Genomic DNA, 26,607 nt, shown 5'->3' on the forward strand with positions numbered 1-26,607 from the left:
CAATTTCCACTCCAGGGAAAGGGAGGTCCGTGCGGCAATCATGGGCTGGCAGAGCAGGTTTCCGCCCGCAATGGTGCCAAGTGTGTGTGTGTGTGTGTGTGTGTGTGTGTGTGTGTGTGTGTGTGTGTGTAGACTTGTGTGAATCTTGTTTCCGAGTTGGCAATCTTGCACTCCACGTTCCGTGGACCTAGAAGGCGGGGAGGCGGGGAGAGCTTTGTGTGTGTACAAGGGAAGTCGTGTTTCCGAGGCGGCAGAGCTAATGCGGAACACAGAATGATAGAATCGTAACATCAGAAGGGACCCTGGGGGACATCTAGATCAACCCAAGGTGCTCAGCCTTGGGAGGACTTTGCATGGGTGTTGGCATTGTGCCAGATCTAGGCTGGTAGCACATTGGGGGGGGGATTCTTGATGGCAGCCCCATTCTATGGTGCTTCACCCCTGATTTCACTCAACTGTTTCCCTCTCGGGCTCCTTTTAGCTCCTTTTTGATCACTTCCTTTTATATCTCACCTTCCTTCCATCATGGAATGACTTGGGTGAAAGTGCCAGGCAGGTCTCCCATCCAAGCACACCAAGTGGGCACCATTATTTTTTAACTCTGCCAGGCTGTTGGGGTGGAAGGATACGTCTTCTGCTGACTTTGCTGCTGTTTTGCATGCTTTTATTGTTTACTTTTAAGTGGGGTTTTGTTTGCTGCTACTGTGTTTTGTTATGTTCTAAAGACTGGTCCTTCCAGACTGGCATATCTTTGCCGGGGGGGGGGTCTTTCTGTGGACTTATTATGTGTTATTGGTTATTCTGGCATGCTTCGCAGGAGAGAGAGAGAGAGAGAGAGAGAGAGAGAGAGAGAGAGAGAGAGAGAGAGAGAGAATCTCAGAATCAGAATGTTTGTAGTATGAAAAGTTACAGGATTTCAGCAGGAAGTTACAGGATGTGCACTGATTGGAAAAGAAATGGCATCACACACACACACACACACACACACACACACACACACACACGGCAAACAAAACATACCTATGCAGGAGCAAATGGTATTAAAACTGGGGTAACGTGTGACCAGTCAAAGAGCATTTTGAGCACAAATAATCACTAATGCGCAATAAAAAGGATTTCTAGCCGTGGGCTCCCTTTGGTAGGAAGGGTGGCACTTAGATCCGTTCAGATGTTCTAGGGAAATCCTTGGGCTCACTTGGATGACCAAACAAAGACACCAGCCAGGAATGGAGGAGCAAAACAGCAGCCAGTAGGCCTGGTCTTTATTCAAACAACTGTTGCAACAAGACTTCCATTCACCACATGGGAGAAGCAGGAAGAAGCCCAGAACAAAGGATGGCTCCCACTTTTATCAGTTTTACAAAGATACCCACAACACCCCTAAAATTACATAGAATCATAGAGTTGGAAGAGACCACAAGGGCCATCCAGTCCAACCCCCTGCCAAGCAGGAAACACCACCAAAGCATTCTTGACATACGCCTGTCAAGCCTCTGCTTAAAGACCTCCAAAGGAGACTCCACCTCACTCCTTGGTAGCAAATTCCACTGCCATCATGGATATATCATGGCTATATCAATGGATATGTATCATCATGGATACATCATGGATATATAAAAAATAAATCACAAATTGGGAGGGTCTGGTGACAGAAACCTGAGCATCAGGTTGGTCCCCATCCTTCCCTTCACCTCCACCTCACACCCATCAAGTAAGAAAAAAGAAATATTTATAAGTTCCTCGTTTCCCAGGCCAAGTTAATCACACCTCTTTGTCCCCACCAAGAACCTAATCCTTTCCTGGACCTAGTCGAAACAAAAAATAAAAAAATTCCTTCCAGTAGCACCTTAGAGACCAACTAAGTTTGCCATAGGTATGAGCTTTCGTGTGCATGCACACTTCTTCAGATACTAAAGACAAACTTAGTTGGTCTATAAGGTGCTACTGGAAGGAATTTTTTCTTTCTTTCCTGGATGGGAATGACTGCCTGTCTGACACCCATTTGCCAGGATGCCAGTGATTACCTCTTGTGCAAGAGGCTGCTGTCTCCATGGTCCCAGGCTTCAAGGATTTTGGCTGCCCACACCCCAGACTCCTCCCTTCGTAAGCCATTCCTTTCCTGACCAGAACAAAGTTGTTGTTGTCGTTTAGTCGTGTCCGACTCTTTGTGACCCCATGGACCAGAGCACACCAGGCACTCCTGTCTTCCACTGCCTCCCTCATGTTGGTAACCTCGAGAACACTGTCCAGCCATCTCGTCCTCTGTCATCCCCTTATCCTTGTGCCCTCCATCTTTCCCAACATCAGGGTCTTTTCCAGGGAGTCTTCTCTTCTCATGAGGTGGCCAAAGTATTGGAGCCTCAGCTTCAGGATCTGTCCTTCCAGTGAGCACTCAGGGCTGATTTCCTTAAGAATGGATAGGTTTGATCTTCTTGCAGTCCATGGGACTCTCAAGAGTCTCCTCCAGCACCATAATTCAAAAGCTTCGGCGATCAGCCTTCTTTATGGTCCAGCTCTCACTTCCATACATCACTACTGGGAAAACCATAGCTTTAACTATACGGACCTTTGTCGGCAAGGTGATGTCTCTGCTTTTTAAGATGCTGTCTAGGTTTGTCATTGCTTTTCTCCCAAGCATCAGGTGTCTTTTATTTCGTGACTGCTGTCACCATCTGCAGAGATCATGGAGGCCAAGAAAGTAAAATCTCTCTCTGCCTTGGTAACGTGCAGCAGAGGCAGTGAGAACAAAATTGGAATGGTGGAAATCCATACAGGAGCGATTTTATATGAAGAAGAAGAAGAGTTTGGATTTGATATCCCATTTTATCACTACCCGAAGGAGTCTCAAAGCGGCTAACATTCTTCTTTCCCTTCCTCTCCCACAACAAACACTCTGTGAGGTGAGTGAGGCTGAGAGACTTCAGAGAAGTGTGACTAGCCCAAGGTCACCCAGCAGCTGCATGTGGAGGAGCGGGGAAGCGAACCCGGTTCCCCAGATTATGAGTCTACTGCTCTTAACCACTACACCACACTGGCACGCTTTTCCCAGTGAGCCAGTACGTAGGTACATTTATCAGAGAATTGTTACATTTGGCAATATGCAGCAGAGGCTCTTGAATAGAGATAGGAAAAACTGTGGTGAAGTGTTTTTTGCTGAAGTGATTGTGTTGATTTTGGTAGTCAGTGTGTGTGTGTATGATATCTGCTGGAGGGGCAACCCCCCCAACCTTTACATAAATTCCTGCAACACAGAGAACGAAACAGCTGAGTCGCTGTGAGGAAACGGAAGGAGCCCCAAATTAGGTTTAAAATTCTCAGCTTGGAGGGAGTTTTCCGCAGAAGCTCTCACCTTTTCAGGAAGTGGAAAGATGAGCAACATGAGGACATGGTTTGGGGAAGGCGCTTGAAGAAAACGATTGCTTCACATTTCAGGAAGGGCCTTGCACAAGAAGGATTGGGGGTTGGACTAGATGGCCGTTGGGGGTCCTTCCTGCTACGATTTTTGAGTGACTGTGTTGGAGAAGAGCCGCTCAGCTCCTGTTCTCTCTCTCAGCTGTTCCACCCATTGCCCTCCAGATGTGTGCAGTGCTCAAAAGCTGATAGGCAGGGGTCAAATCCTGCTCTACTTCACTGTAGTAGCTGAGCATGAGGCTGTTTGAAAGCCCTTTTGCAAACAGTCCTACTGCACTGCTCTTTCAGCCTCTGGTTTTCGGGCTTTCAAAGAGCAGGGTGGGGGCTATTTTTTTGCAACAGGACTTTCAAACAGTCTTTCATGATGCTTTGAAGCCGCTGCCATTGAGGTGTTAAAAGAGGATTGGACAAATACATGGAGGAGAAGCTACTAGACAGAATAACCAAGTTTCACCTCCACAGCTGGAGGCAGCAAAGCCCCCAGATACCGGTTGCTGGGAACCGCAAGAGAGGAGAGTTGCTCTTGTGTTCGAATCCTGCTTGTGGGTTTCTCATTTGGGCTTCTGGTTGGCCAGTGTGACAACGGTGCCAGAAAAGATGTGGCATTGGCCTGATCCAACAGGGGAATTCTTAACCGCTTAGTGTCCCATACAATTTTTTTTTTGTTCTGAAAGTCTTTCTACATGAGGGCCACACTGAGGTTTGGGGGAAAACATCGAGACCGAAGAACCCAGGAGTCCACAAAGGAGGGAAGGCCCCCCCCCCGTTCCTTTGCTGCAGCTGATAAACGGGCGGAAGCGATCTGAGATCAGGCCTGGAAATGAAGGCGCTGGGAATAAGCAGATAATTTAGGGATTGTTTTGACTCAATCAGGAGGCTTAGCTCTCCAGGAGGAGAGATTAAAAGAGTGACTGTTCACAGGGCCATCTGGATGGAGCTGGGCTCAGGAGAGGTGGACGAAGGAGAGAGCAACAGCCTCCGGGCCCTTGCCACCAGCCAGCAGACAGTAGGCTTACTCTCGTGTCACTGGGATAGTGGCTGGCTGTGGCTGGCTGGTTTCTTGAATTCTGGTGGGGCAGTGGCTGCTCTCCTCATCAGAACCCCCAGAGCAGCCCCCCCCAACCTGATGCCCCCCCCAGGTATTTTGGACTAAGACTCACATCAGACCTGACTATGATCCTTAGTCAAACATCCAGGTCTAACTTCCCCTTTGCCACATGATACCTGTGAGAATAGGGACCCAGGTGGCGCTGTGGTTAAACCACTGAGCCTAGGGCTTCCTGATCAGAAGGTTGGCGAATTCTTGCGACGGGGTGAGCTCCCGTTGCTTGGTCCCAGCTCCTGCCAACCTAGCAGTTCGAAAGCACGGCAAAATGCAAGTAGATAAATAGGAACCGCTACAGCGGGAAGGTAAACGGCGTTTCCATGCGCTGCTCTGGTTTGCCAGAAGCGGCTTTGTCATGCTGGCCACATGACCTGGAAGCTATACGCTGGCTCCCTCGGCCAATAATGCGAGATGAGCGCGCAACCCCAGAGTCGGTCACGACTGGACCTAATGGTCAGGGGTCCTTTTACCTTTTACCTTTACCTGTGAGAATAAGGCATGGCGACCCGGTCCTAAATCATTGATTTTTATCCAACCTATAGCTCAGCCGCCGGGCATCTTTTCAGTCCCCAAAAGCATCTCTAGTCAGGGCTGGGAGAGACTCCTTGAGTCTGAAACCCTGGAGAGCCATTGCTGTCCATCTGTGCAGATAGCAAAATCTTAGAATGAAGCCTGGCTTAGAAGAAAGGAGCTTGCTACATTCCTCCGTTTGAGAGCAGCGCCTCTTCCTTCCTCCACAGGCTCCTCCTTTGTCAATTCCCTCTTCTCCCTCTGCTTCTCTGATCCTTGAAGTGCTCTGGCGTGGTTTCCACGGCAACCGATATGTCAGCTTAGACTAGCATTCCTCCCCCCCAAAAAAACAAAACCCGGCTTCAAGTCAACTGAGGCTGGAGTCGATGGCAGCTGTGGGGTGATCTGCATGTTCTAGTGAGAGCGGAAGGGCAGGATCCAGGCATCAAACCCTCCATCCCACCTCGTGCCTCCCAGGTGTTCTGGACCACAACTCCCATCAGCCTCGGCCAGCAGTGGGCATTTGCGGTCCAGAACATCTGGAAGGGATCTGGTTGGGGAAGATGGGGGGGGTTGGTTATGGGGAAATTTCATTTGGTCCAGGATCATAGAATCATAGAATCGTAGAGTTGGAAGAGACCACAAGGGCCATCCAGTCCAACCCCCTGCCAAGCAGGAAACACCATCAAAGCATTCTTGACATATGCCTGTCAAGCCTCTGCTTAAAGACCTCCAAAGAAGGAGACTCCACCACACTCCTTGGTAGCAAATTCCACTGCCGAACAGCTCTTACTGTCAGGAAGTTCTTCCTAATGTTTAGGTGGAATCTTCTTTCTTGTAGTTTGAATCCATTGCTCCGTGTCCGCTTCTCTGGAGCAGCAGAAAACAACCTTTCAACCTCCTCTATATGACATCCTTTTATATATTTGAACATGGCTATCATATCACCCCTTAACCTTCTCTTCTCCAGGCTAAACATACCCAGCTCCCTAAGCTGTTCCTCATAGACCCAGCTCCCTAAGCCTCTTCCTTCAGACCTCTTCAATGTGCCGTCTGAATATTGTTATTGTTATTATTGTTATTGTTATTATTGTTAATTTATTAGTTGCTCTCCTACACACTCGTCTCAAGATGACGTAAAGTAAAAGCAGCAAAAACAGCCAATGCTGCGTGAGAATCTGGGTTGGAATGTCTTTGTGTCTTTCAAAGTTGCATAATACCGTCCAGTGTGAGAGGGCCTGGGGTAGCTCAATCTGTAGAGCATGAGACTCCATCTCAGGGTGACAGGTTCGAGTCCCATATTGCAGTGGTCCTCAACCTTGGGCCTCCAGATGTTTTTGGCCTACAACTCCCATGATCCCTAGCTAGCAGGACCAGTGGTCAGGGATGATGGGAACTGTAGTCTCAAAACATCTGGAGGCCCAAGGTTGAGGACCACTGCCATATTGGACAAAATATCCCTGCATTGCAGGGGGTTGGACTATCAGATGAAGCTTGTGGTCCCCCTCCGACTCTACAAAGCAAAACTGAAGCCATGCAGAATAGGCACTCGTTGCAAAGACCCATTTACCCAGCTGTGAAAAAGAACAAAAATAATTTCAGTTGAAGCAGGTGGCACCTGCTTTATCTTGAATGGACGGTGTGCCGTTCTGGTTGCCTCTGCTCAAAAAGGATACAGTGGTACCTCGGTTTATGAACACAATTGGTTCCGGAAGTCTGTTCATAAACTGAAGCGTTCATAAACTGAAGCGAACTTTTCCATTGAAAGTAATGGAAAGTGAATTAATCCGTTCCAGACGGTCCGCGGAGTAAGCGTTCATAAACTGAAGCAAACTTTCCCATTGAAAGTAATGGAAAGTGGATTAATCCGTTCCAGACGGGTCCGCGGAGTACTTAAACTGAAGCGTTCATAAACTGAAGCATGGGTGTAATTGGTTCCAGAAGTCTGTTCATAAACTGAAGCGTTCATAAACTGAAGCAAACTTTCCCATTGAAAGTAATGGAAAATGAATTAATCCGTTCCAGATGGGTCCATGGCGTTCATAAACCGAAAATTCATAAACCGAGGTGTTCATAAACTGAGGTTCCACTGTATTGCAAAGTTAGGAAAGGGCAACCAAAATTATCAAGGGGGTGGAGGGAAAGGTTGCAGCATTAGAGAAAAGGCAAGTAAGAGGCAACATGATAGAAATTTATAAAAGTATACATGGCATGCAGAAAAAGGAGAGAGATTCCCCCCCTTCTCTTTCTCATAATATTGGAACCCAATAGTATCCTTCTTTGGCGATCACTCGTAACCAAGTGTCTTTCATGAACACAGTCTTAACAGTGAGTCTGTATGTGACTGTGGAGGCCAATTTTGGATCCACATGTCCTTTCACAGCAGGGACATAGGTTTCCATGTGGGAATTGATCATGCTGTGGATTTGCCAAATGTGCCTTCCTCTTGGGACATTTCTCCCTTTCGTCCTGAGTTCGAGTGTCTTCAAAGCCCATTACACCTTGGGTAAAGGCTGTTCTCCAACTGGAGCACTCGCAGGCCAGTGTTTCCCAGTTGTCGGTGTTCATACTACATTTTTTAAGATTTGCCTCGAGAGAGTCTTTGAACTTCTTTTGTTGAACACCAGCATTACGCTTTCCCAATAATATCTATCATCTATCAACAGTAAGAGCTGTTCGGCAGTGGAATTTGCTACCAAGGAGTGTGGTGGAGTCTCCTTCTTTGGAGGTCTTTAAGCAGAGGCTTGACAGCCATCTGTCAGGAATGCTTTGATGGTGTTTCCTGCTTGGCAGGGGGTTGGACTGGATGGCCCTTGTGGTCTCTTCCAACTCTATGATTCTATGATTCATCCAGGGAACCTGAATGTTGGAAAATTCAGGACAGATTTTTAAAAAGTCTTTCTTTAAACAGCACATAGTTAAACTATGGAACTCCCTCCCACAGGAGGCAGTGATGGCCACCAACTTGGATGGCTTTAAAAGAGAATTAGGCAAACTCCTGGAGGAGGAAAGGGGTATCAATGGCTACTAGCCCAGTCGGAGGAAGCAATGCTTCTGAATACCAGTTGCTGGAAACCACAGGTTGGGAAGAGGGGTTTCGTGCACAAATCCTGCTTGCTGGTTTTGCTATGGGGCATCTCGTCGGCCTCTGATCAGGTTGCCCCAGAGCCCAAAGGTTTGAAGAAAACATGAGGAATGAATGGATCGCCCATGGGAGTCTTGCAAGGCTTGGAGGTGACTGATGACTTAGCAAGGACTGTGGAAGGAGAACGGTGGGATCTTGGGTCTGGGAAGACCTTGGGCTGCAATAGGCCTGAGTTTATTCCTGTCCTAATGCCCTGTCTCTTTTAGAAGGGACATGGGTGGCGCTGTGGTCTAAACCCCTGAGCATCTTGGGCTTGCTGATCAGAAGGTCAGCGGTTTGAATCCCTGCAACGGGGTGAGCTCCCATTGCTCTGTCCCAGCTCCTGCCAACCTTGAGAGCCAGTGTGGTGTAGTGGTTAAGAGTCTATACTAGACTCATAATCTGGGGAACCGGGTTCGCGTCTCCGCTCCTCCACATGCAGCTGCTGGGTGACCTTGGGCTAGTCACACTTCTCTGAAGTCTCTCAGCCTCACCCACCCCACAGAGTGTTTGTTGTGGGGGAGGAAGGGAAAGGAGAATGTTAGCCGCTTTGAGACTCCTTCGGGTAGTGATAAAGCGGGATATCAAATCGAAACTCTTCTTCTTCTTCTTCTTCTTCTTCTTCTTCTTCTTCTTCTTCTTCTTCTTCTTCTTCTTCTTCTTCTTCTTCTTCTTCTTCTTCTTCTTCCAGTTTGAAAGCACACCAGTGCAAGTAGATAAATAGGTACTGCTGTGGCAGGAAGGTAAACGGTGTTTACGTGCGCTCTGGTTTCTGTCACGGAGTCCCGTTGCACCAGAAGCGGTTTTGTCCTGCTGGCCACATGACCCGGAAAGTGTCTGTGGACAAACGCCAGCTCCCTTGGCCTGAAAGCAAGATGAGCGCCGCAACCCCATAGTCGCCTTTGACTGGACTTAACCATCCTGGGGTCCTTTACCTTTACCTTACCTCTTTTAGAGTGCAAAAAGAGAGCCAGCAGGGAGATGGGAGAAAGACTGAAGGAAGTATGGAATATCTGAGGTTTTTTGACCAGCATTTCCCTTTTCCTGTGTTTTTCCTGTGAAGCTAGTTTATTGTGGTCTCTTATTAAGCAGGTTAAACTTTCTCATCCCTATAAAAGCTGGTAAGTTCCATCTGCAGACAGAACAGTTTATCGATCAGCTCCAAAGAGAGTCTGGCTGGTGGGGGGGGGGTCTTCTCCAGCCAAATGGCCTTGTCTTGATTAACAGGGTCTTGAATAAACCTTGACCCCCCAAGCCAACCGAACAAACTTTACCCTGGGGGCGGGGCGGGGGGGGGTTACTGGCAGACTTCAGGCTTGTCAGGTCTACTTTGCTTTTTTCCTGGAACTCCAAGATCTGCCAGTTGGAACCAAGCGCTGAAAACGGCGAGGGTGTCTCTGAGCACATCCTGAGACCCAAAATTCATTTTCAGCACCGGAGTGGAACTGGGATCTGTGTCCCAGCGGCCCAGTTTTAGGTGTCAAAATGCCACTTTGTTGCTCCCCAGGAACCCTTTTTGCCAGCTGACTGCAAAGCGCTCGGAGGTCTCCCATCCTTCCCCACCTACCTCCTTCCCACACCTGGTTCACAGGTGGCCCTTTGAGCCCCTGCGCCACTCGCACAGCCCTGGAGAGGGCAGCAGCACGCAGGTCCCTGGCCGCAGCGCTTCCACCCGAGGGTGTGTGTGTGTGCCTGAGCGTGGATTCCAGAGAACCCTGGCAGGCGGAGAGACCGTGGGGGGGGGCTGGTCATGCAAGAGCGTGGGGTGTGTGTGTGTTGGGCGTGTGTCTCTGCTGCAGTGTGCATGCATGCATGAGTGAGTGAGTGAGTGAGAGAGAGAAAGCATGGCACCTGCCAGCACACCTCATGTGCGAGAGCCACGCATGGCACCCTTCTCTGCCATGCCGGGTGAATTCCTTGACCACCCGCGGAAGAGAAGGGGGGGTTTGCACAGAAACCTTTCAAGCTGGGCTCTCTCTCAGGCAGGGGGGGGCTTTCTTTTCCCCTCTCCCCACCACCAACCACCATACTGGCCCCCTTCCCCAAAATGATGGATTTGCCTGGGCAGTTGCAGGCGAAGCGTTCTCTCCTCTCCCCTCCCCTCCCTCCCTCTCTTCCATTGAGAAATAGCATCAGCTTTGTTAAAAGCAAGGCTCTGCCTTCCCCCCCTTCCCTCTCCCCTCTTTTTTTTTTAATGACAGACAGTTACTTAGCAACAGAGGGGAGTTTTAGGAGAAGGTGAGAGTGACAGCAGAAAGAAACTCCACAGTCCCCTCTCCCAGTGCACACTCCCCCCCCCTTCCACCCCACATGCACTCGAACACGCAACTGCCAGGGACCTTCCCTCCCTCTCCCTTTGGGTCCCCCTCCTGGCTGGGGGGGGGGAGAGAGAGAGCGAGAGCCTCTTTGTGAGGTGCCGGGTGGCTTCATGCCCGCCCCCACCCCCCAGCTAAGGCGGCTCCGTTGAAAGGAAAGCGAAAGCCCCCCTCGCTGCACGGGATCAGTAAGCGCTCTGCATCCACATGCAGGTGACTGAGCGGGGGTGGGGGGAGCAGGCGGTGGGGAGGGGGGAGGGCCAGGCCCCCCCTCAGAAGCAGGGAGGGGAAGGAAGGAGGCTCCTTTGCCCGGGGAGAGTGGGAGCCTCTGCCCGCCTCCCCGCCTGACGGGCTCCTGCCTGCGATGAGCGCCTGGCTGGGAAGAGGCCCCCCCTCGGCAGGGCGCGATGGTGCTGACGGCTCCCCCCGGCTTCATTTTCTTGTGCTCTTTCCTGCCCAGTGACTACATCATCGAGGAGAAGGCGGCCGTCCTGCAGAAGAGGGAGCATGAGGGCTTTGGCTTCGTCCTCCGGGGCGCCAAAGGTAAGACCCGGTGTATTGGGGGGAGGACCGGGAGGGGGCTGGCTGCATGATGGGAGTGGCATGGAGCTGGCCCGAGGTGACGGTGGGGCTTCCTGGCACTGGGTCATGCCCGCTGGCGGGGGTCTGGTGGCAGCGTTTCTCCAGAAAAGGGTGTGAGAGAGACACAAAGATGGTGCCCCCTTGGATGCCCAAGCGCAGGGGATCCTGTGTGTGTGTGTGTGTGTGTGTGTGTGTGAGAGAGACACAGGTTGTGCCCTCTCCTTCCCACAGCCCTGGGCTTGCACAGGGGACGCCTCTCCCTGAGAAATGCTCCTGTCTCCCCTGTGCCTCCCCCTTGGGTGCAGCTCTCCTCCGCAAAGAGGGCTCCCCTGCTCCATTCTCAAGAGGGGGCGGGTTGTCGTGACCCGCATGCTCATTGCCAGGAATTGGAAAGCACCTCTCCCCTCCCCCCGCAACCCAAGCTGTGGTTTCTTTGCCAAGGGAGGTGGGGATCATCGGCGAGATTCCCTCTGGAATCTTTGTGTCTGGAATGGGAGGGAGGGAGGGAGAGAGCACTCATGGTCTGGGGGACGGACCTGTTCCTGGGAGTGGGGTGGGGTTTTCTTTGGGGCTGGGGGCATATCCAGGGAGATTGAAGCCTGGGCTTTGGGGTGGGGGGGTGTGCCTCCTGAAGGGATGGACCGAGAGGGATGTCCGTGTGTGATTTGGGAAGACTGCCAAGCGATTCCCTCCACTCCAGATGTAAAGGAATCAAGGACCCCCCTCCCCGTAGGTTTATGGTTGGCAGAAAAAAAGAGGGGGGCCCCCCTGAGAGTTTGCAGCCTCCTCTCTGCTATTTCCCAGCCCTTCGCATAGAGGGAGCTTCTTTCCAAAGCTGTGTTAGCGATTCTGCCCTACCCACCCTCACCCCCACCCCATTCCATTCATTTGCAAGCTCCCTTTGTAACATGAGAGAAGCCCGCCTGGCCCTCCCCCTTTGGGGTATACACACACACACACACACACACACACACACACACACACACACACACTATTTGCTTCCATTGCTCCAAAGAGCTCAAGGCGGTGGACACAGTTCTTCCCCTCCCCATTTTATCCTCACAACAACCCTGTGAGGTAGCCCTGCCCGAGAGAAGGCAATGACTGGCCCAAGGCCATCCGGTGTGAGCATCATGATGGCCGAGTGTGAGATTTGAACCCTGGTCTCTCATGACCTAGTCCAGAACCTCCATCTCACCACTGGAGATCCCAGATCAAGTTAGGGTGCCCCTCCCCGGCCTCTGCCACAGGTTGTGGGGTGGGTGCTGCGGGGGCCTGTTTTTTGACTCCGCAACGGCAAACCAGTGCGAGGTCCCAGTGTGCAAATTTCCCATCATGTCTGGATGATGGCATCTCAACAGCTTTGCTGTCCTGGGGGGAGACCACAACCACCTTGCTCCCAGTGATGGGAGACACCCAAGTGGCCAGGTGATGGTGGGAGGATGGTCCTGTCGAGATGTGCAAGGAAACATGAGCCGCTGGGGAGGGGGGCTTTGCTCTATGGGGTGGGCAGGAGGGCAAAGGGAAGCATCTCAAGAGGAGTGCCTTTTCCCTGATGGTTTGGGCGGGGGCGAGTATTGCTGTAGCATCTGTGTGTGTCACGGTCCGGTCGATGGGCGGTTGAAGCCCTGGCTGAAGACGTCAGGACCAGGGCAAGATGGTGGTGTAGAAGCAGGAACAGGTGCAGGGTTGAGGGTCCAGCAGCAGGCAGTCGCAGGGTCAAGGAGCAAGGCAGAGGCGAAGGTCTGGGAGTCAAGGAGCAAGGCGTCGGCAAGGCAGAGGTCCAAGGGTCGAGGATCAAGGCATCGGCAAAAGCGAGGGTCCAAGGAGCAAGGCGTCGGCAAGGGGCCAAGGAGCAAGGCGTCGGCAAAGGCAAGGGTCCAAGGAGCAAGAGGCCAGATGCAACCAGGCAGGGATAGCGTTGCTGTGGCAAAGAGCTGAAGGGAAATGCTGAGCTTTTATCCCTCCCAGCTTCTGCCACCAGGTGCAGTGAGATATCAAGTGGTCTCACCTGAGTGGTCACTCCTTGCCTCTCTAGCACAAGCTGAGGCCTCACCTGTGTGGCCACTCCTTGCTTCTTCAGCACAAGCTGAGGCAGGCCCCAGTCCTGCAAAGCACTACAGGCCCCAGAGCCTGACTCCTGCCCATACTCCTGACACTGTGTCCTTGGGATCCTGAGCTTTCCTTTCCAGGAACGCCAAGTGGGCTTTCCCAGCCCTGCTGTGCCTGCAGAGAGTGGCTTGGCAAAGGGGTCAGCAGGCAAGCAAGCAGCCCTCCTTTCCCAGGGTGGAGTCATCGTAGTCTCGGGGTCCAGAGGCTTGCAGGAGCCTCTCCCCGCAAAGAGGAAACCCACCCACCCCACCTTGAACAAAAGCAAGGGAATGGGCTCTAGCATTTTTGAACAATAAGAGGATACAATTTCTCTCTGCATTTTCAAATCGTTGGAGCCAAACACGAGTGGTAGAGCCGACCATCTCTTCTAGGGATGGCACACCTCTGATAGTGGGGAGCAAAGCTATTTCTAGACCTCCATGTCTCAATTTTTTTTGGGGGGGGGGATTCCCATAGCTGTACATTTGCATCTTGCTGTGGTTGTTGCCTTCAAAGAAGAGGCCCTCAGTAGCCCGGAGAGAATCTTTTGACCCCCTGCTCATCCATTTGGCTCAACCCTGCCCCCAAACACATATCTCTTTGGAAAGCTGAATCACGAAAATACAATCAATTATTCAAAAGAAAGCAAATGTATGTATCTGTGCTTTGCATATTTATGGTGGGCCTTGACTCGGAGCACAGCATCTGGGCCAAAGATGAGATGCCCCTGATTTAAAGGTCTGTAGCCTTCACTGATATCCCCAAAGCTCTTGGGAGGTGGAGAGGTCACCTAGGGTCATAGAACCTTTGAGTTGGAAGGCGTCCCAAGGGTCACCAAGAAAGGAGAGACCGCTACTTCCAGAGGGAGTTTGTTCCACTGTCGACCACTCTTACCATCAAAAAGTTCTTCCTTTGAATCCATCGGTTTGGGTCTTATCCTTTTTAGCAGCAGAAAACAAGCTGGCTCCATCTTCCATGGAAGAGCCCTTCTGATAATTAGAAGGTGCCCATTCTATCACCTCTCAGTCTTCTCTTCTCCAGGCCGAACATTCCCAACTTCCTCCACTGTTCCTCACAAGACTTGGTTTCCAACCCCTTGATCACCTTGGTTCCCCTCCTCTGCCCACCTTCCAGCTTGCCAATATCCTTCTAAAACTATGGTTCCCAGAACCGGACATCGGACCCCAGGTGTCGCCTGACCAAGGCAGAAGAGAATGGTTCTATGGCTTCCCTCGATCTGGACTTCTCCATAAAAGTTCTCTCCCCCCAAGAACCCAGTTCCATCGGGGGAAACTGAGCAGCCAGCAGCCAGAGTAGCATTGCGACTAAGAGGTCGCCCCCAGTTCGAATCTCGCTTCTTTAGCAGTGGGTGGCTTCCTTTCTTTCTCAGAGCCTCCTGTGTGCAGCGATGGGATGATGACAGCGGCCTACCTTGCAGGGTCATCGCAAGAACTGCAGTATGATTATCTGGGGCGTTTTAAGCACAATGTGGATTCTGAAGAGTGCTGATGGTTGCCTGTGATGAACGAAAACTGCCCAATTCTAGGCCTAGCCGGACATTGTGAGACCTGCCAAGGTGCTTTTGCCAAAATATTACATATTTTGTGATATGCAAATGGCTTGAGATACCTATGAGGTCCATCAAGGACCAAATAGCATCTATTCAACAACAACAACAATAAAAATAAAAATGGTGACAATTTGTTGTGGACAAAGGACAGCTGGAAGAACTACTGTCAGAAGAACTTCCTGACAGTAAGAGCTGTTCGACAGTGGGATTTGCTGCCAAGGAGTGTGGTGGAGTCTCCTTCTTTGGAGGTCTTTAAGCAGAGGCTTGACAGCCATATGTCAAGAATGCTTTGATCGTGTCAGTCACAAAGGCATCCTCCCCTCGCTGAACAGTTTTCAAAGTGTTTAAAAGCAGTGAAAAACTATGAACAAAACAAACATTTCATCAGGTGGACGTATCAGGCACTCAAGGGATTGAGAAGGATTGAAACGAAAAAGGGATACCAAAGATCCAAAAGGATCTCTCCAAATTGGAGAAACAGGCATTAGAATCAGAGAATCCTAGAAGCTCATCTAAGTCCTCTGCAACGCAGGAATCCTGCCCATAGCCATTCCTGGGCTCGAACCACCAACCAACCTTTTGGTTAACAGCCAGAATGCACCAAGGCAAAAAGTAATAATCCAATTTTGCATGTTAACTTATAGGGGCCAAACTGGCAGTGACCAATGAGGACTAGCATCTTGGGGGGTCATAGACAATGCTTTTGCTGCTAACTGAGTGACTGCACAGGATTTTCACATTTTAGTCAAGAACGGGAAACGCTGTTGGACCCCCAACTCCAGCCAGCTCCAGCCAAGCTGGCCAGTGGTCAAAATGATGGAAGCTGCAGTTCAACAACTTCTGGAGGGGCTCCGCTCCCCCAGGTCCACCACCCCTGGTTTAAATTAATAAATTCCGCAAGTGCTCCCCAAAGCCCCCTGGATCCACTCCTTTTTAGCTTGTGGGCTAACCTCTGTTGCCGATGGTCCTTCATAGAATTGTAGAGTTTCTGCAGCCCTTCGGTTCTGCAAATCTCTTTCATGTATTTTGCCATTGCGACCACCTCAGATCATTTGCCGGGCTCTTCTGCCTTATTTAGCTCCTTCTTTTCACCCTCCCCATTGCCTCTCCGGATGGTTTCCTGCTTCAGAAGCACTTGCTGTTTGTTTTCGGATTTGTGCTCCCCCTTTGCTCCCCGTAAAGTGTCTGTGCTCTTTCTTCTGCTCACTGGGGTAAGAAATTCCCTTTTCAAAGGCAGCCTCGCCTCCCTCCCTCAACTCTCGGTCGTCCTGGACCCCTTTCTTCTCTGCGACGCACCTTTCAGTCCGAGCCTCTTTCTTCGCGTTAACTGAGACCTTCAAAGGACGCTAAACGCCTTTTGAGAGGAGCATTTCCTTTGCAGGCAGCCATGACGGTCCTTCTATGGAACAATTCTAGCCTTTAGAAATATTTTCAACCACTTCATACGGCGCAGGAATCAGGGCTCCTCCAGCCGACCTCATTATTCAGCATCTGTCCCGATTCCTTTGCACAAGGCTTGTGCAGAGGGTAGATTAAAGGCAGCCTTTATCAAACATTTATTCCGATTTGCTCGCAGGGAGGTTACATGGCAACAAGCAATCGTCCTGATTTGCTTACAGGGTTTTTAAACAGCATCCCATTCATCATTTGATCATCTCCCAATTTTCAATGTCCCTTTCCTAATCACAAAAGGTCCATTTGTTGTTGTTTAAGTGGGTTTCTTGCGCTTGGTCCACAGAGCTCTGTAATCCAGTTGAATGACAGAAATCTAAATTTTTGGAATGTGCTCCATCCCTCCCTGCAAATCCCGAGAGCCTGAATGTGACCTCAGGCTGACCGTAATATCTTTGAATTTCCCCTAAATCCCACCCCGGCCAAAATAAGTTTGTTATTTTCCAGCCACCTTCCAGCCACCATGGAGGCAGATTTTAGCAATTAAGTTAGATGCTTTCCTTGAAGTAGCAACAGTTTCACTTTTGGATCCTTTAAGACCATGATGGAAGCCATTGGGTGGGTGTCTAAATGGTTCTGACAGCCAGTGTTCCTTGGACAGACTCCAGAACATCTGTATTTGTCAATGTGCTTTAACACCAGAACTCGTGGGCATGTAATGAAACTGAATGCTGGAAGGTTCAGGACAGATAAAAGAAGGTCCTTCATGCAGTGCACAGTTTGTTTGGGTCTTTTGTGTGCTTTTCAGGTTCATTTGTTGTTGTTGTTTAGTCGTTTAGTCGTGTCCGACTCTTCGTGACCCCATGGACCAGAGCACGCCAGGCACTCCTGTCTTCCACTGCCTCCCGCAGTTTGGTCAAACTCATGTTCGTAGCTTCGAGAACACTGTCCAACCATCTCGTCCTCTGTTGTCCCCTTCTCCTTGTGCCCTCCATCTTTCCCAACATCAGGGTCTTTTCCAAGGATTCTTCTCTTCTCATGAGGTGGCCAAAGTCTTGGAGCCTCAGCTTCACGATCTGTCCTTCCAGTGAGCACCCAGGGCTGATCTCCTTCAGAATGGATAGGTTTGATCTTCTTGCAGTCCATGGGACTCTCAAGAGTCTCCTCCAGCACCATAATTCAAAAGCATCAGGTTCATACATTTCACTAATTTTACAATCATTTTTACATTTCAAAACTTCACTCCCTTCCCCCTCTTTCTGCAGTTCCTTAGATATCTTCCGCATATCCAAATTAACTTAATTTGCTCATTTATTCATCTGCTTTTAATTATGTACTCTTATAAAAATGCAGGTTATCACAACAACCCTGCCAATGTTCTTATCTGTTTGCAATTTATCTGTCAATATTCAATAAACCATTTCTCTTCTTTTATAAAAATTTTGTAACTTCCTGACAGTAAGAGCTGTTCGGCAGTGGAATTTGCTACCAAGGAGTGTGGTGGAGTCTCCTTCTTTGGAGGTCTTTAAGCAGAGGCTTGGCAGGCATATGTCAAGAATGGTTTGATGGTGTTTCCTGCTCGGCAGGGGGTTGGACTGGATGGCCCTTGTGGTCTCTTCCAACTCTATGATTCTATGATTCTACTATAGTCCATAGTTAAACTGTGGAACTCCCTCCCACAGGAGGCAGTGATGGTCACCAACTTGGATGGCTTTCGAAGAGGATTGGGAGATTATATATATATATATATGTATGTGTGTGTGTGTGTGTGTGTGTGTGTGTGGCTTTACAATTTAATATTCAACACAATCATCATAAACACAATACAAAGAATACAAATATAAAAATTCTTGCTAAATAATAATAATGATAATAATAGTACAGTCGTATCTTGGAAGTCAAACAGAATACATTCCGGAAGTCCGTTTGACTTCCAACACATTCGGAAACCAAAGCGTGACTTCCGATTGGCTGTAGAAAGCTCCCACAGTCAATCAGAAGCCGCGGAAGCCCCGTCGGATGTTCGGCTTCCAAAAGAACGTTTGGAAACCGGAACCCTCACTTCTGGGTTTCGATCGTTCAGGAGCTGATTTGTTCAGCAGCCAAGGTGGTCGAGATCCACGGTACAACCGTGTAACAACAACAACAACAACAACAACAACAACAACAACAACAACAACAACAACAACTGCCTCTTCCATTTAAGTGGGAAACATTGAAATAATAAATGTAAAAGACCTCCTCTTTCGTGTAGGTTTTGACTATGGTTAGGAAGTTGCTTGGCAGCTGAGCAAATTGTGGCCTGGGAACATTTTGCAGTCTCCAGGAATCGCTCGCTGGCGCCCATCTTTTCTCCTCCCAGCTTCCTCCCCTCTGACTGAAGGTCTCTCTTCATTTCAGCGGAGACTCCGATCGAGGAGTTCACCCCAACGCCCGCATTCCCGGCTCTCCAATACCTGGAGTCCGTGGACGTGGAGGGTGTGGCCTGGCGAGCAGGACTTCGCACGGGAGACTTCCTGATCGAGGTGAGTCCTGGAAGAGCTCAGCCGGCAAAGGAGGAGGGTCGAATCTGCCAACCTCGGGAACTGGGGTCCTCTGTGCTAGATCAAAGCACTCTTCATTTATTGCATTTATCTGTTACATTTCTATGGAGCAAAAAGGGCTGTGGTTCTCCTCCCCGTTTTGTTCTCATGACAGCTCTGTGAGGTAGGCAAGGCTGAGAGATGGGGACTGGCCCAAGGTTACCCAGGGCCTGAGTGGGGATTTGAACCCCAGTCTTGCAGATCTTCGTCTGATACACTGACCCTTACACCCCACTGGTTGTATCAGAAACATCAGCGGAGGGTGCCTTCTTAGGTCTTGCATGCAACAATTACCAGACCTTTAGAAGGCATCTCAAGGCAGCCCTGTTTAGGGAAGCTTTTAATGTTTGATTTCTGTATTTTAATGTTTTGTTGGAAGCCGTCCCGAGTGGCCGGGGGAACCCGGCCAGATGGGCGGGGTATAAATAATATTATATTATTATTATTATTATTATTATTATTATTATTATTATTATTATGCAGGTTGCTTGGGGATCAACTGCTCTCTCACTTTGCTCCTGCCTGATCCCTGTGCTCCACACTCCCTCCAGGGTATTTTTGGTGGGTTTTTTTTGTTTTTTTTTTTGCAGAAGTGCCTATTGAGAAGTGCCTGGTTCTTGTGCCAGTGTAAACCAAACTAAAGTAAAACTTACTGTAAATGTGTAAACATACTGGTACCAAGAGGGCCAATAATAGCCACTTGCCTTTGGCATTGGTTTTGATGCTGCAGTACTGGGAGCTAAAGGCGAGCGGGTGGCGCTGTGGTCTAAACCGCTGAGCCTAGGGCTTGCTAATCGGAAGGTTGGTGGTTCGAATCCCCACGACAGCGTGAGTGTGCTGGTCCCGGGGGTTACCCAAGTCCAAGTCCAGTCTGTGGTTCGTAGGTTCAGAGTAGAGATAGTCCAAAGAGCCCGAGGCTGGGAGCAGGGCAGGGCATCAGGTGAGGTCAATAACAGGTACGAAGTCGGGGAACTAAGGCAGGTCAGGATCGCAGGCAGGGAAGTGAGGCAGGAAAGCAAGGCAGGTCGAAGGCAGGAACACTGGCAGGGTCTAGCAACCAACAATGTCATCATCATTCTTTATTCGACCGTCAGTCAGAAAAGATACAACTCTCAGTACAAAGTTAAAACATCTAAAACATCTAAAAACTAAAATATAACATGGGCAGCACTAATAAAGGCTATCATGTGCGTAGGCAGGGGGGCAGGAGGGGGCAGTTGCCCCTCCCTAGAAGCAGGGCCACTGGCCAGCCTGCCCCGCTGCCCAGTGCCGTCTCCCTTCTCCCTGGCTGGCTGTGGGGCGGGTGGAGAGAAAGCCCCAGAGCCGCGCAAAGCGTTTGGCTGGCTTTCCCTCTGCCCGCCCCACAGCCAGCTGGCTAGAGGACGTCTCCCTTCTCGCTGGCTGTGGGGCGGGTGGAGGGAAAGCCAGCCAAACGCTTTGCGATCGCAGAGGGGGAGGAGGGGATCGGAGCAGCCCGATTTCGGGCTGATCCTGGTGCCCCCTCACCCCTGCCGATCGCAGAGGGGGAGGAGGGGATCGGAGCAGCCCGATTTCGGGCTGATCCTGGCGCCCCCTCGCCCCTGCCGATCGCAGATGGGGAGGAGGGGATCGGAGCAGCCCGATTTCGGGCTGATCCTGGTGCCCCCTCGCCCCTGCTGATCGCGGAGGGGGAGGAGGGAGTCGGAGCAGCCCGATTTCGGGCTGATCCTGGCACCCCCTCGCCCCTGCCCCCTAATTTTGATCCTGGCTACACCCCTGAAGGCTATACAGATAAACCCGCAGCAATGCAGTCGATTTTACTCTTACGACGCTTGAGAGCTAGGAAGAGAAATTTGGCCACCAAGAAAGCTGTTTTCCCAGTGGGATTATTCAACAAATGTACCACCTGACTTTCTCTGGATAGACAGCTAAGCTGAGACAGGCATAGGGCTATGAGACATTGTCTTAAATCTACATAGAAAGGGCAACTCAGGAGGAAATGTTCGGTGGATTCTACCTCACCCAAGGCACAATGGCAAGTTCTCTGATCGTATGGAACTCCCCTGTACCTTCCCCATAATACCGCAGATTCGAGGACATTCAGTCTGGCCGCAGTGAGGAGTCTGCGGTATTCCACCTAGTGGATTACCGTGAGATAAGGGGCTGGTGTAACCTGATAGATCTGCTCCCCCAGGAACATCCCTGGTTTCACGCAGGCTATGTCCTCTTGTCTAGCAATATCGCCCAATCACGGCTCTAGCTTGACTGTATGTCATAGACTCCAAGTAAAGGTGTGACAGCCCGCAAGTCTGTACTTCATCTAAGACCTCCCTTTCCCAGGATGATTGAAAATCACCCCTCAATATCAAGGGGGCCAAACCCATGGGTTTAAAACATAGCTTAAGCCATAGCCAAAGCTTCGCTTTCAGGGCCACATACCGAAAAGCTTGGCAGCCAGCCTTTAATCGCATGACTGCACCTGCTACGGAAGGGGGGATCCTGAGGATGGCTCTAAGAAATTGCGATTGGATGGATTCCAGTCTTAAAAAATCCCTGCGTGAACCCAAAGCAATGCCCACCAAAAGTAGTGGGAGGACTTTCATTTGAAAAAGTCTCAAGGCCTCTTTCACTGTTTGTGCCTGTTTCTCGGCATATAAGGATCTAATCAGCATAGCTGCTTTAGATGTGTTTGCAGCTACAGTGTTTCTCCCAAAATAAGACGGGCCTAAAAAATAAGCCATGGCACGATTTTTTAAAGGCAAAAAAATATAAGACATCCCCCAAAAATAAGACGTGTTGGGGTACCGGCACCCTACCGTGCTGGAGCAGGTCTGGATGGCGCTTCCGTAAGGAACAGGAAAAGGGAGATGCCTTTCCTGTCAGGAAGCGGATGCGCAACGTGCGCCACGTGGAGCGCAGACGGACCGGGAGCCGGGAGAAGCTGCAGCACGCGCCGCGCAGAGCCTCGACCCAGCAGGACTCTGCGTGATCCACAGCTCGCGCCGCGCCGAGCCCTGACCCAGCGGGACCGGCAAGGGCAGCAGCACACGCTTTGCTGAGTCCCGACCCAGCGGGAGCCGGCAAAGACAGCAGCGCGCGCCGCACCGAGCCCCGACTGAGCGGGAGCCGGCAAAGGCAGCAGCGTGCGCGCCCTGCCGAGCCCTGAACTGCCGAGCCCTGCCGACTGAACTGAGCGGGAGCCGGCAAAAGCAGCCGCGCGCGCGCCCTGCCGAGCCCTGAACTGCCAAGCCGAGCCGGCAAAAGCAGTAGCGTGCACGCCCTGCCAAGCCCCGACAGAGCGGGAGCCGGCAAAGCCAGCGGCGCGCGCGCCCTGCCGCCCCCTGAACTGCTGAGCCCTGCCGACTGAACTGAGCGGGAGCCGGCAAAAGCAGTAGCGCGCGCGCCCTGCCAAGCCCCGACAGAGCGGGAGCCGGCGAAGCCAGCGGCGCACTGTGTTGAGCCCCGACAGAGCTTAAAAAAAAAAAAGACATCCCCTGAAAATAAGCCGTGGTGTGTTTTTTTGGAGGAAAAATAAATATAAGACGTGTCTTATTTTAGGTATATAATCTCTGTGTGCCAAAAAAGGACATGTTTGATCGGATTACCTGGCCCAAATATTTGAAACGGCTAACCTGCTCCAGAGAAATACCATTAATCGACCACAAATGGGGTTTCGGTCGGGCAGAGAAGACCATTATCTTGGTCTTGGCATAATTAAGTTGAAGCTCGTGTTGGTCCCCATATTCATAGAGTGCTCGGAGCATTCTCCTCAGCCCAATGGGGGATATAGCTAAAAGAGTGGCATCATCCGCATACAAAAGGACATTCAGGGCACGGCCTGCTAATTTAGGTGGATGGAAAGCATTATTGGCCATATGGGCCACTAGCGAGTTAATGTAAAAATTAAACAGTGCAGGGGCTAACAGACAGCCCTGTCTTACCCCCCTAGTGGTGGTGACCGGATTGGAAACTAGACCATTATTATCTAGCCTGATTCTCAGAGTGGTATTTGTATGCAGATTAATGATCAGGAGGAGAAGACGGCGATCAATTGTTGTGGCTGCCAGTTTTGTCCATAGCTGCTCCCTAAAAATACGCTCAAAGGCCTGCTTAAAATCAATAAAGGCCACATGGAGAACTTTTGGGGCTTTGCCAGCATACATTTCAGCCAAATGATTCAAGGTTATCAACCAAGAATGTTGCTCCCGCAACCTGGGGTGGGGTTTGGCCGCCTTTTATCTTGAACAGAGTAACGGACGGCCCCAATCCCCTGGCGACTCACTCCCTCGCCTCGCCTGGAGGCGAGCACTCCTCCTGTGAGTACTCAGGTCCCTCCTTCTATCAGCATTGAGTCTCTGCAGCTCAGGAGACGCCGGTGGGTTACCGGACCCAGGAGCCGCCCCAGCCCCAGCCGGCAGTGGTCCAGCTGCTGGTGACGACCCGGCTGATGGCAACGAGGTATCTCCTGCATCTGGAACCAAGGCAGGCTCAGGCCCCAGACGCGGCTCAGCTGATGCTTGCTGCAGAGGAGGTTGAGCAGACGGAGGCTTCTCAGGACCAGGCCCCAAACTCAGTTCATCCGATGTCCCAGGCAGAAGGTCCGGTGCAGGCTGCGATTCCTCCGGCTCCGAGTCTGAGCCCAAATCCTAAGCCATCACAGTGAGCTCCCGTTGCTCTGTCCCAGCTCCTGCCAACCTAGCAGTTTGAAAGCACACCAGAGCAAGTAGATAAATAGGTACCACGGCGGGAAGGTAAGTGGTATTTCAGTGCGCTCTGGTTTCCGTCACAGTGTCCCATTGTGCCAGAAGCAGTTTAGTCCTGCTGGCCACATGACCCAGAAAGCTGTCTGTGGACAAACGCTGGATCCCTTGGCCTGAAGTGAAATGAGCGCCGCAACCCCATAGTCTCCTTGACTGGACTTAACCATCCAGGGGTCCTTTACCCTTTTTTACCTTTTTACTGGGAGCCAAGCCAGGCTTTGGCTTCATGTTACATGCAAACCTGAAGTTGCCTTGCTCCAAATAAACCTCCACCTGCAACCAAGGTGTGCTTTACTGCTCATGCTTTCTTTGGGGGAGGCAATCTACTGGTTGATCCCTGGGGAAATTAGGTAGATCACGTTCGTTCGGTCGGTCGCTGGCTCCTCCATCCGGCCCCACCCCCTCACCCGCCCCACCCTCTAGTTCGCTAGAACGAAAGATGGAGGCCTCGCTGACAGTTTCGTTAGCCATCTGTCGGTGAGCGGTTTTTCGTCCCCTAAGAAAAGCTCAACAACTTAGACCTGAACCCCCAGAAAACAGGGTAGATCACTGCCAGTTTTTTAATGTGTGAGTAGATCGCAGTCTCTTGGAAGTTGGCCATCTCTGAACTAGACGATCCTTGGGGACTCTTCCAACACTGAAGTCCATTGGTTCTTTGTCCAGTTCTGGGCACCACAGTTCAAGAAGGATACTGACAAGCTGGAACGTGTCCAGAGGAGGGCAACCAAAATGGTCAAAGGCCTGGAAACAATGCCTTATGAGGAACGGCTTAGGGAGCTGGGTATGTTCAGCCTGGAGAAGAGAAGGTTAAGGGGTGATATGATAGCCATGTTCAAATATATTAAAGGATGTCATATGGAGGAGGGAGAAAGGTTGTTTTCTGCTGCTCCAGAGAAGCGGACACGGAGCAATGGATTCAAACTACAAGAAAGAAGATTCCACCTAAACATTAGGAAGAACTTCCTGACAGTAAGAGCTGTTCGGCAGTGGAATTTGCTGCCAATGAGTGTGGTGGAGTCTCCTTCTTTGGAGGTCTTTAAGCAGAGGCTTGACAGCCATATGTCAAGAATGCTTTGATGGTGTTTCCTGCTTGGCAGGGGGTTGTACTGGATGGCCCTTGTGGTCTCTGCCAACTCTATGATTCTATTATTCTAAACCATGGCTTAGCTCTTGATACTGCACCACCAGCGGCAGGGAAGGAGTGACAGCCGCCGCCTTTTCTCTCTGGGCGCCAGCATGCCTTCTTCTTCATGGTAAGTCACAGTTTGGATGACGCTTAGGTGTGATCAGGCCACTGTGCTCGGCTGTTCTCTGTTCTTGAGGCCAAATTCCAGATTTCCTGAAGCATCTTGTTCAGTCATGCCGCCACAATGGAGAAGGCCCCTGTTTTGTAATTTAAGGAGTCGGGTGGAAAAGAAGCTTCTGTTTACAAGGCAAATGCACAGTTGTAAGGTTCTGCACTCAGGCAGGAAGAAACAGCTGCACAAATATGAGATTGGAGACACTGGACTTACTAGCAGTGCATGTGAAAAGGATTTCGGGGTCTTAGTAGACCACAAGCTGAACATGAGTCCACAGTGTGATGCAGCAGCAAAAAAGGCCATTGCTATTCTAGGCTGCATCAACAGAAGTCTAGTGTCCAGATCAAGGGAAGTCATAGTACTGTTCTGTTCTGCCTTGGTCAGGAGTCCTGCATCCAATTCTGGGCTCCACAATTTAAGGAGGATGTTGACAAGCCGGAAGGTGTGCAAAGGAGGGCAACCAAGATGATCAAGGATCTGGAAATCAAGCCTTATGGGGAACAGTTGTGGGGTTTGGGTATGTGGGTTAAACCACAGAGCCTAGGACTTGCCAATCAGAAGGTTGGCGGTTCGAATCCCCGCGACGGGGTGAGCTCTCGTTGCTCGGTCCCAGCTCCTGCCAACCTAGCAGTTCAAAAGCACATCAAAGTGCAAGTAGATAAATAGGTACCGCTACAGCGGGAAGGTAAACGGCATTTCCGTGCGCTGCTCTGGTTCGCCAGAAGTGGCTTAGTCATGCTAGCCACATGATCTGGAAGCTGTACACCAGCTTCCTTGGCCAGTAAAGCAAGATGAGCGCCGCAACCCCAGAGTCGTCCGCGACTGGACCTAATGGTCAGGGGTCCCTTTACCTTTTCAACTGGAAAAGAGGAGACTGAGTGGAGGTTTGAGACCCACCTTCAAATATCTCAAGGGCTGTCACACACAAGAGGGAGCCAGTTTTTTCTCTTGCTCTGAAGGGTGGGATACGAACCAATGCCTTCAAATGACAAAAAAGGCGATTCTGTCTAAACATCAGATAGAACTTTCTGATGGGAATTGGGAGGGTGTGGGACTCTCTTTCACTGGAGGTTTTTAAGTAGAGGTGGAATGACCACCTGTCAGGGCTTCACCTGCGACTCCTGCATTTCAAGGAGTTGGACCCCTTGACCCTTTGGATCCCTTCCAACCATTCTAGGATTCTACAGTTCTATGAAAATCTTCCATAGGTGTAGCCATGGTTGTCTGTTGCAAGTGGACTCTCTCATCCATGAATAAATGTGCTAGCATTAGGGTACTCCAGAATGTCCTGTTGTTTATAATAATAACAATAAATAATAATAAATTTTATTTATACCCCGCCCTCCCCAATCAAGACCAGGCTCAGGGCGACTTAAAGGTAAAGGTAAAGGGACCCCTGACCATTAGGTCCAGTCGTGACCGACTCTGGGGTTGCGCGCTCATCTCGCATTATTGGCCGAGGGAGCCGGCGTATAGCTTCCAGGTCATGTGGCCAGCATGACAAAGCCGCTTCTGGCAAACCAGAGCAGCACATGGAAACGCCGTTTACCTTCCCGCTGTAGCGGTTCCTATTTATCTACTTGCATTTTGATGTGCTTCGAACTGCTAGGTTGGCAGAAGCTGGGACCAAGCAACGGGAGCTCACCCCGTCACAGGGATTCGAACCACCAACCTTCTGATCGGCAAGCCCTAGGCTCAGTGGTTTTACCACAGCGCCACCTGGGTCCCAATACCCCACCCTCCCCAGCCAAGACCAGGCTCAGGACGACTTAACACTGGATATAAAACAATTGATTAAAATACAGCTTAAAAACATGATTAAATACAACATTAAAATGCAGCCTCATTTCAATAGAAACTCAAATCAAAAACTGTTTGGGGAAGG

At 50.6% G+C, this 26,607-nt stretch overlaps 1 protein-coding gene across 7 annotated transcripts in view; it reads left to right on the forward strand.

Annotated features, from left to right (window-relative positions):
* SHANK3 (SH3 and multiple ankyrin repeat domains 3) overlaps positions 1-26,607 on the forward strand; it is a 419,062-nt gene that overhangs the window by 316,463 nt on the left and 75,992 nt on the right. For all 7 annotated transcript variants that reach the window (XM_088676559.1, XM_060279323.2, XM_088676556.1 and 4 more), the window contains 2 exons: positions 10,926-11,008; positions 18,501-18,625. In XM_088676559.1, coding sequence (XP_088532685.1) covers positions 10,926-11,008; positions 18,501-18,625 — 208 coding nt within the window. The remainder of the gene's footprint in view (positions 1-10,925; positions 11,009-18,500; positions 18,626-26,607) is intronic.

The sequence above is a fragment of the Zootoca vivipara genome, chromosome 9, assembly GCF_965207765.1.
Source record: "Zootoca vivipara chromosome 9, rZooViv2.hap1.1, whole genome shotgun sequence".
Taxonomy (NCBI): domain Eukaryota; kingdom Metazoa; phylum Chordata; class Lepidosauria; order Squamata; family Lacertidae; genus Zootoca; species Zootoca vivipara.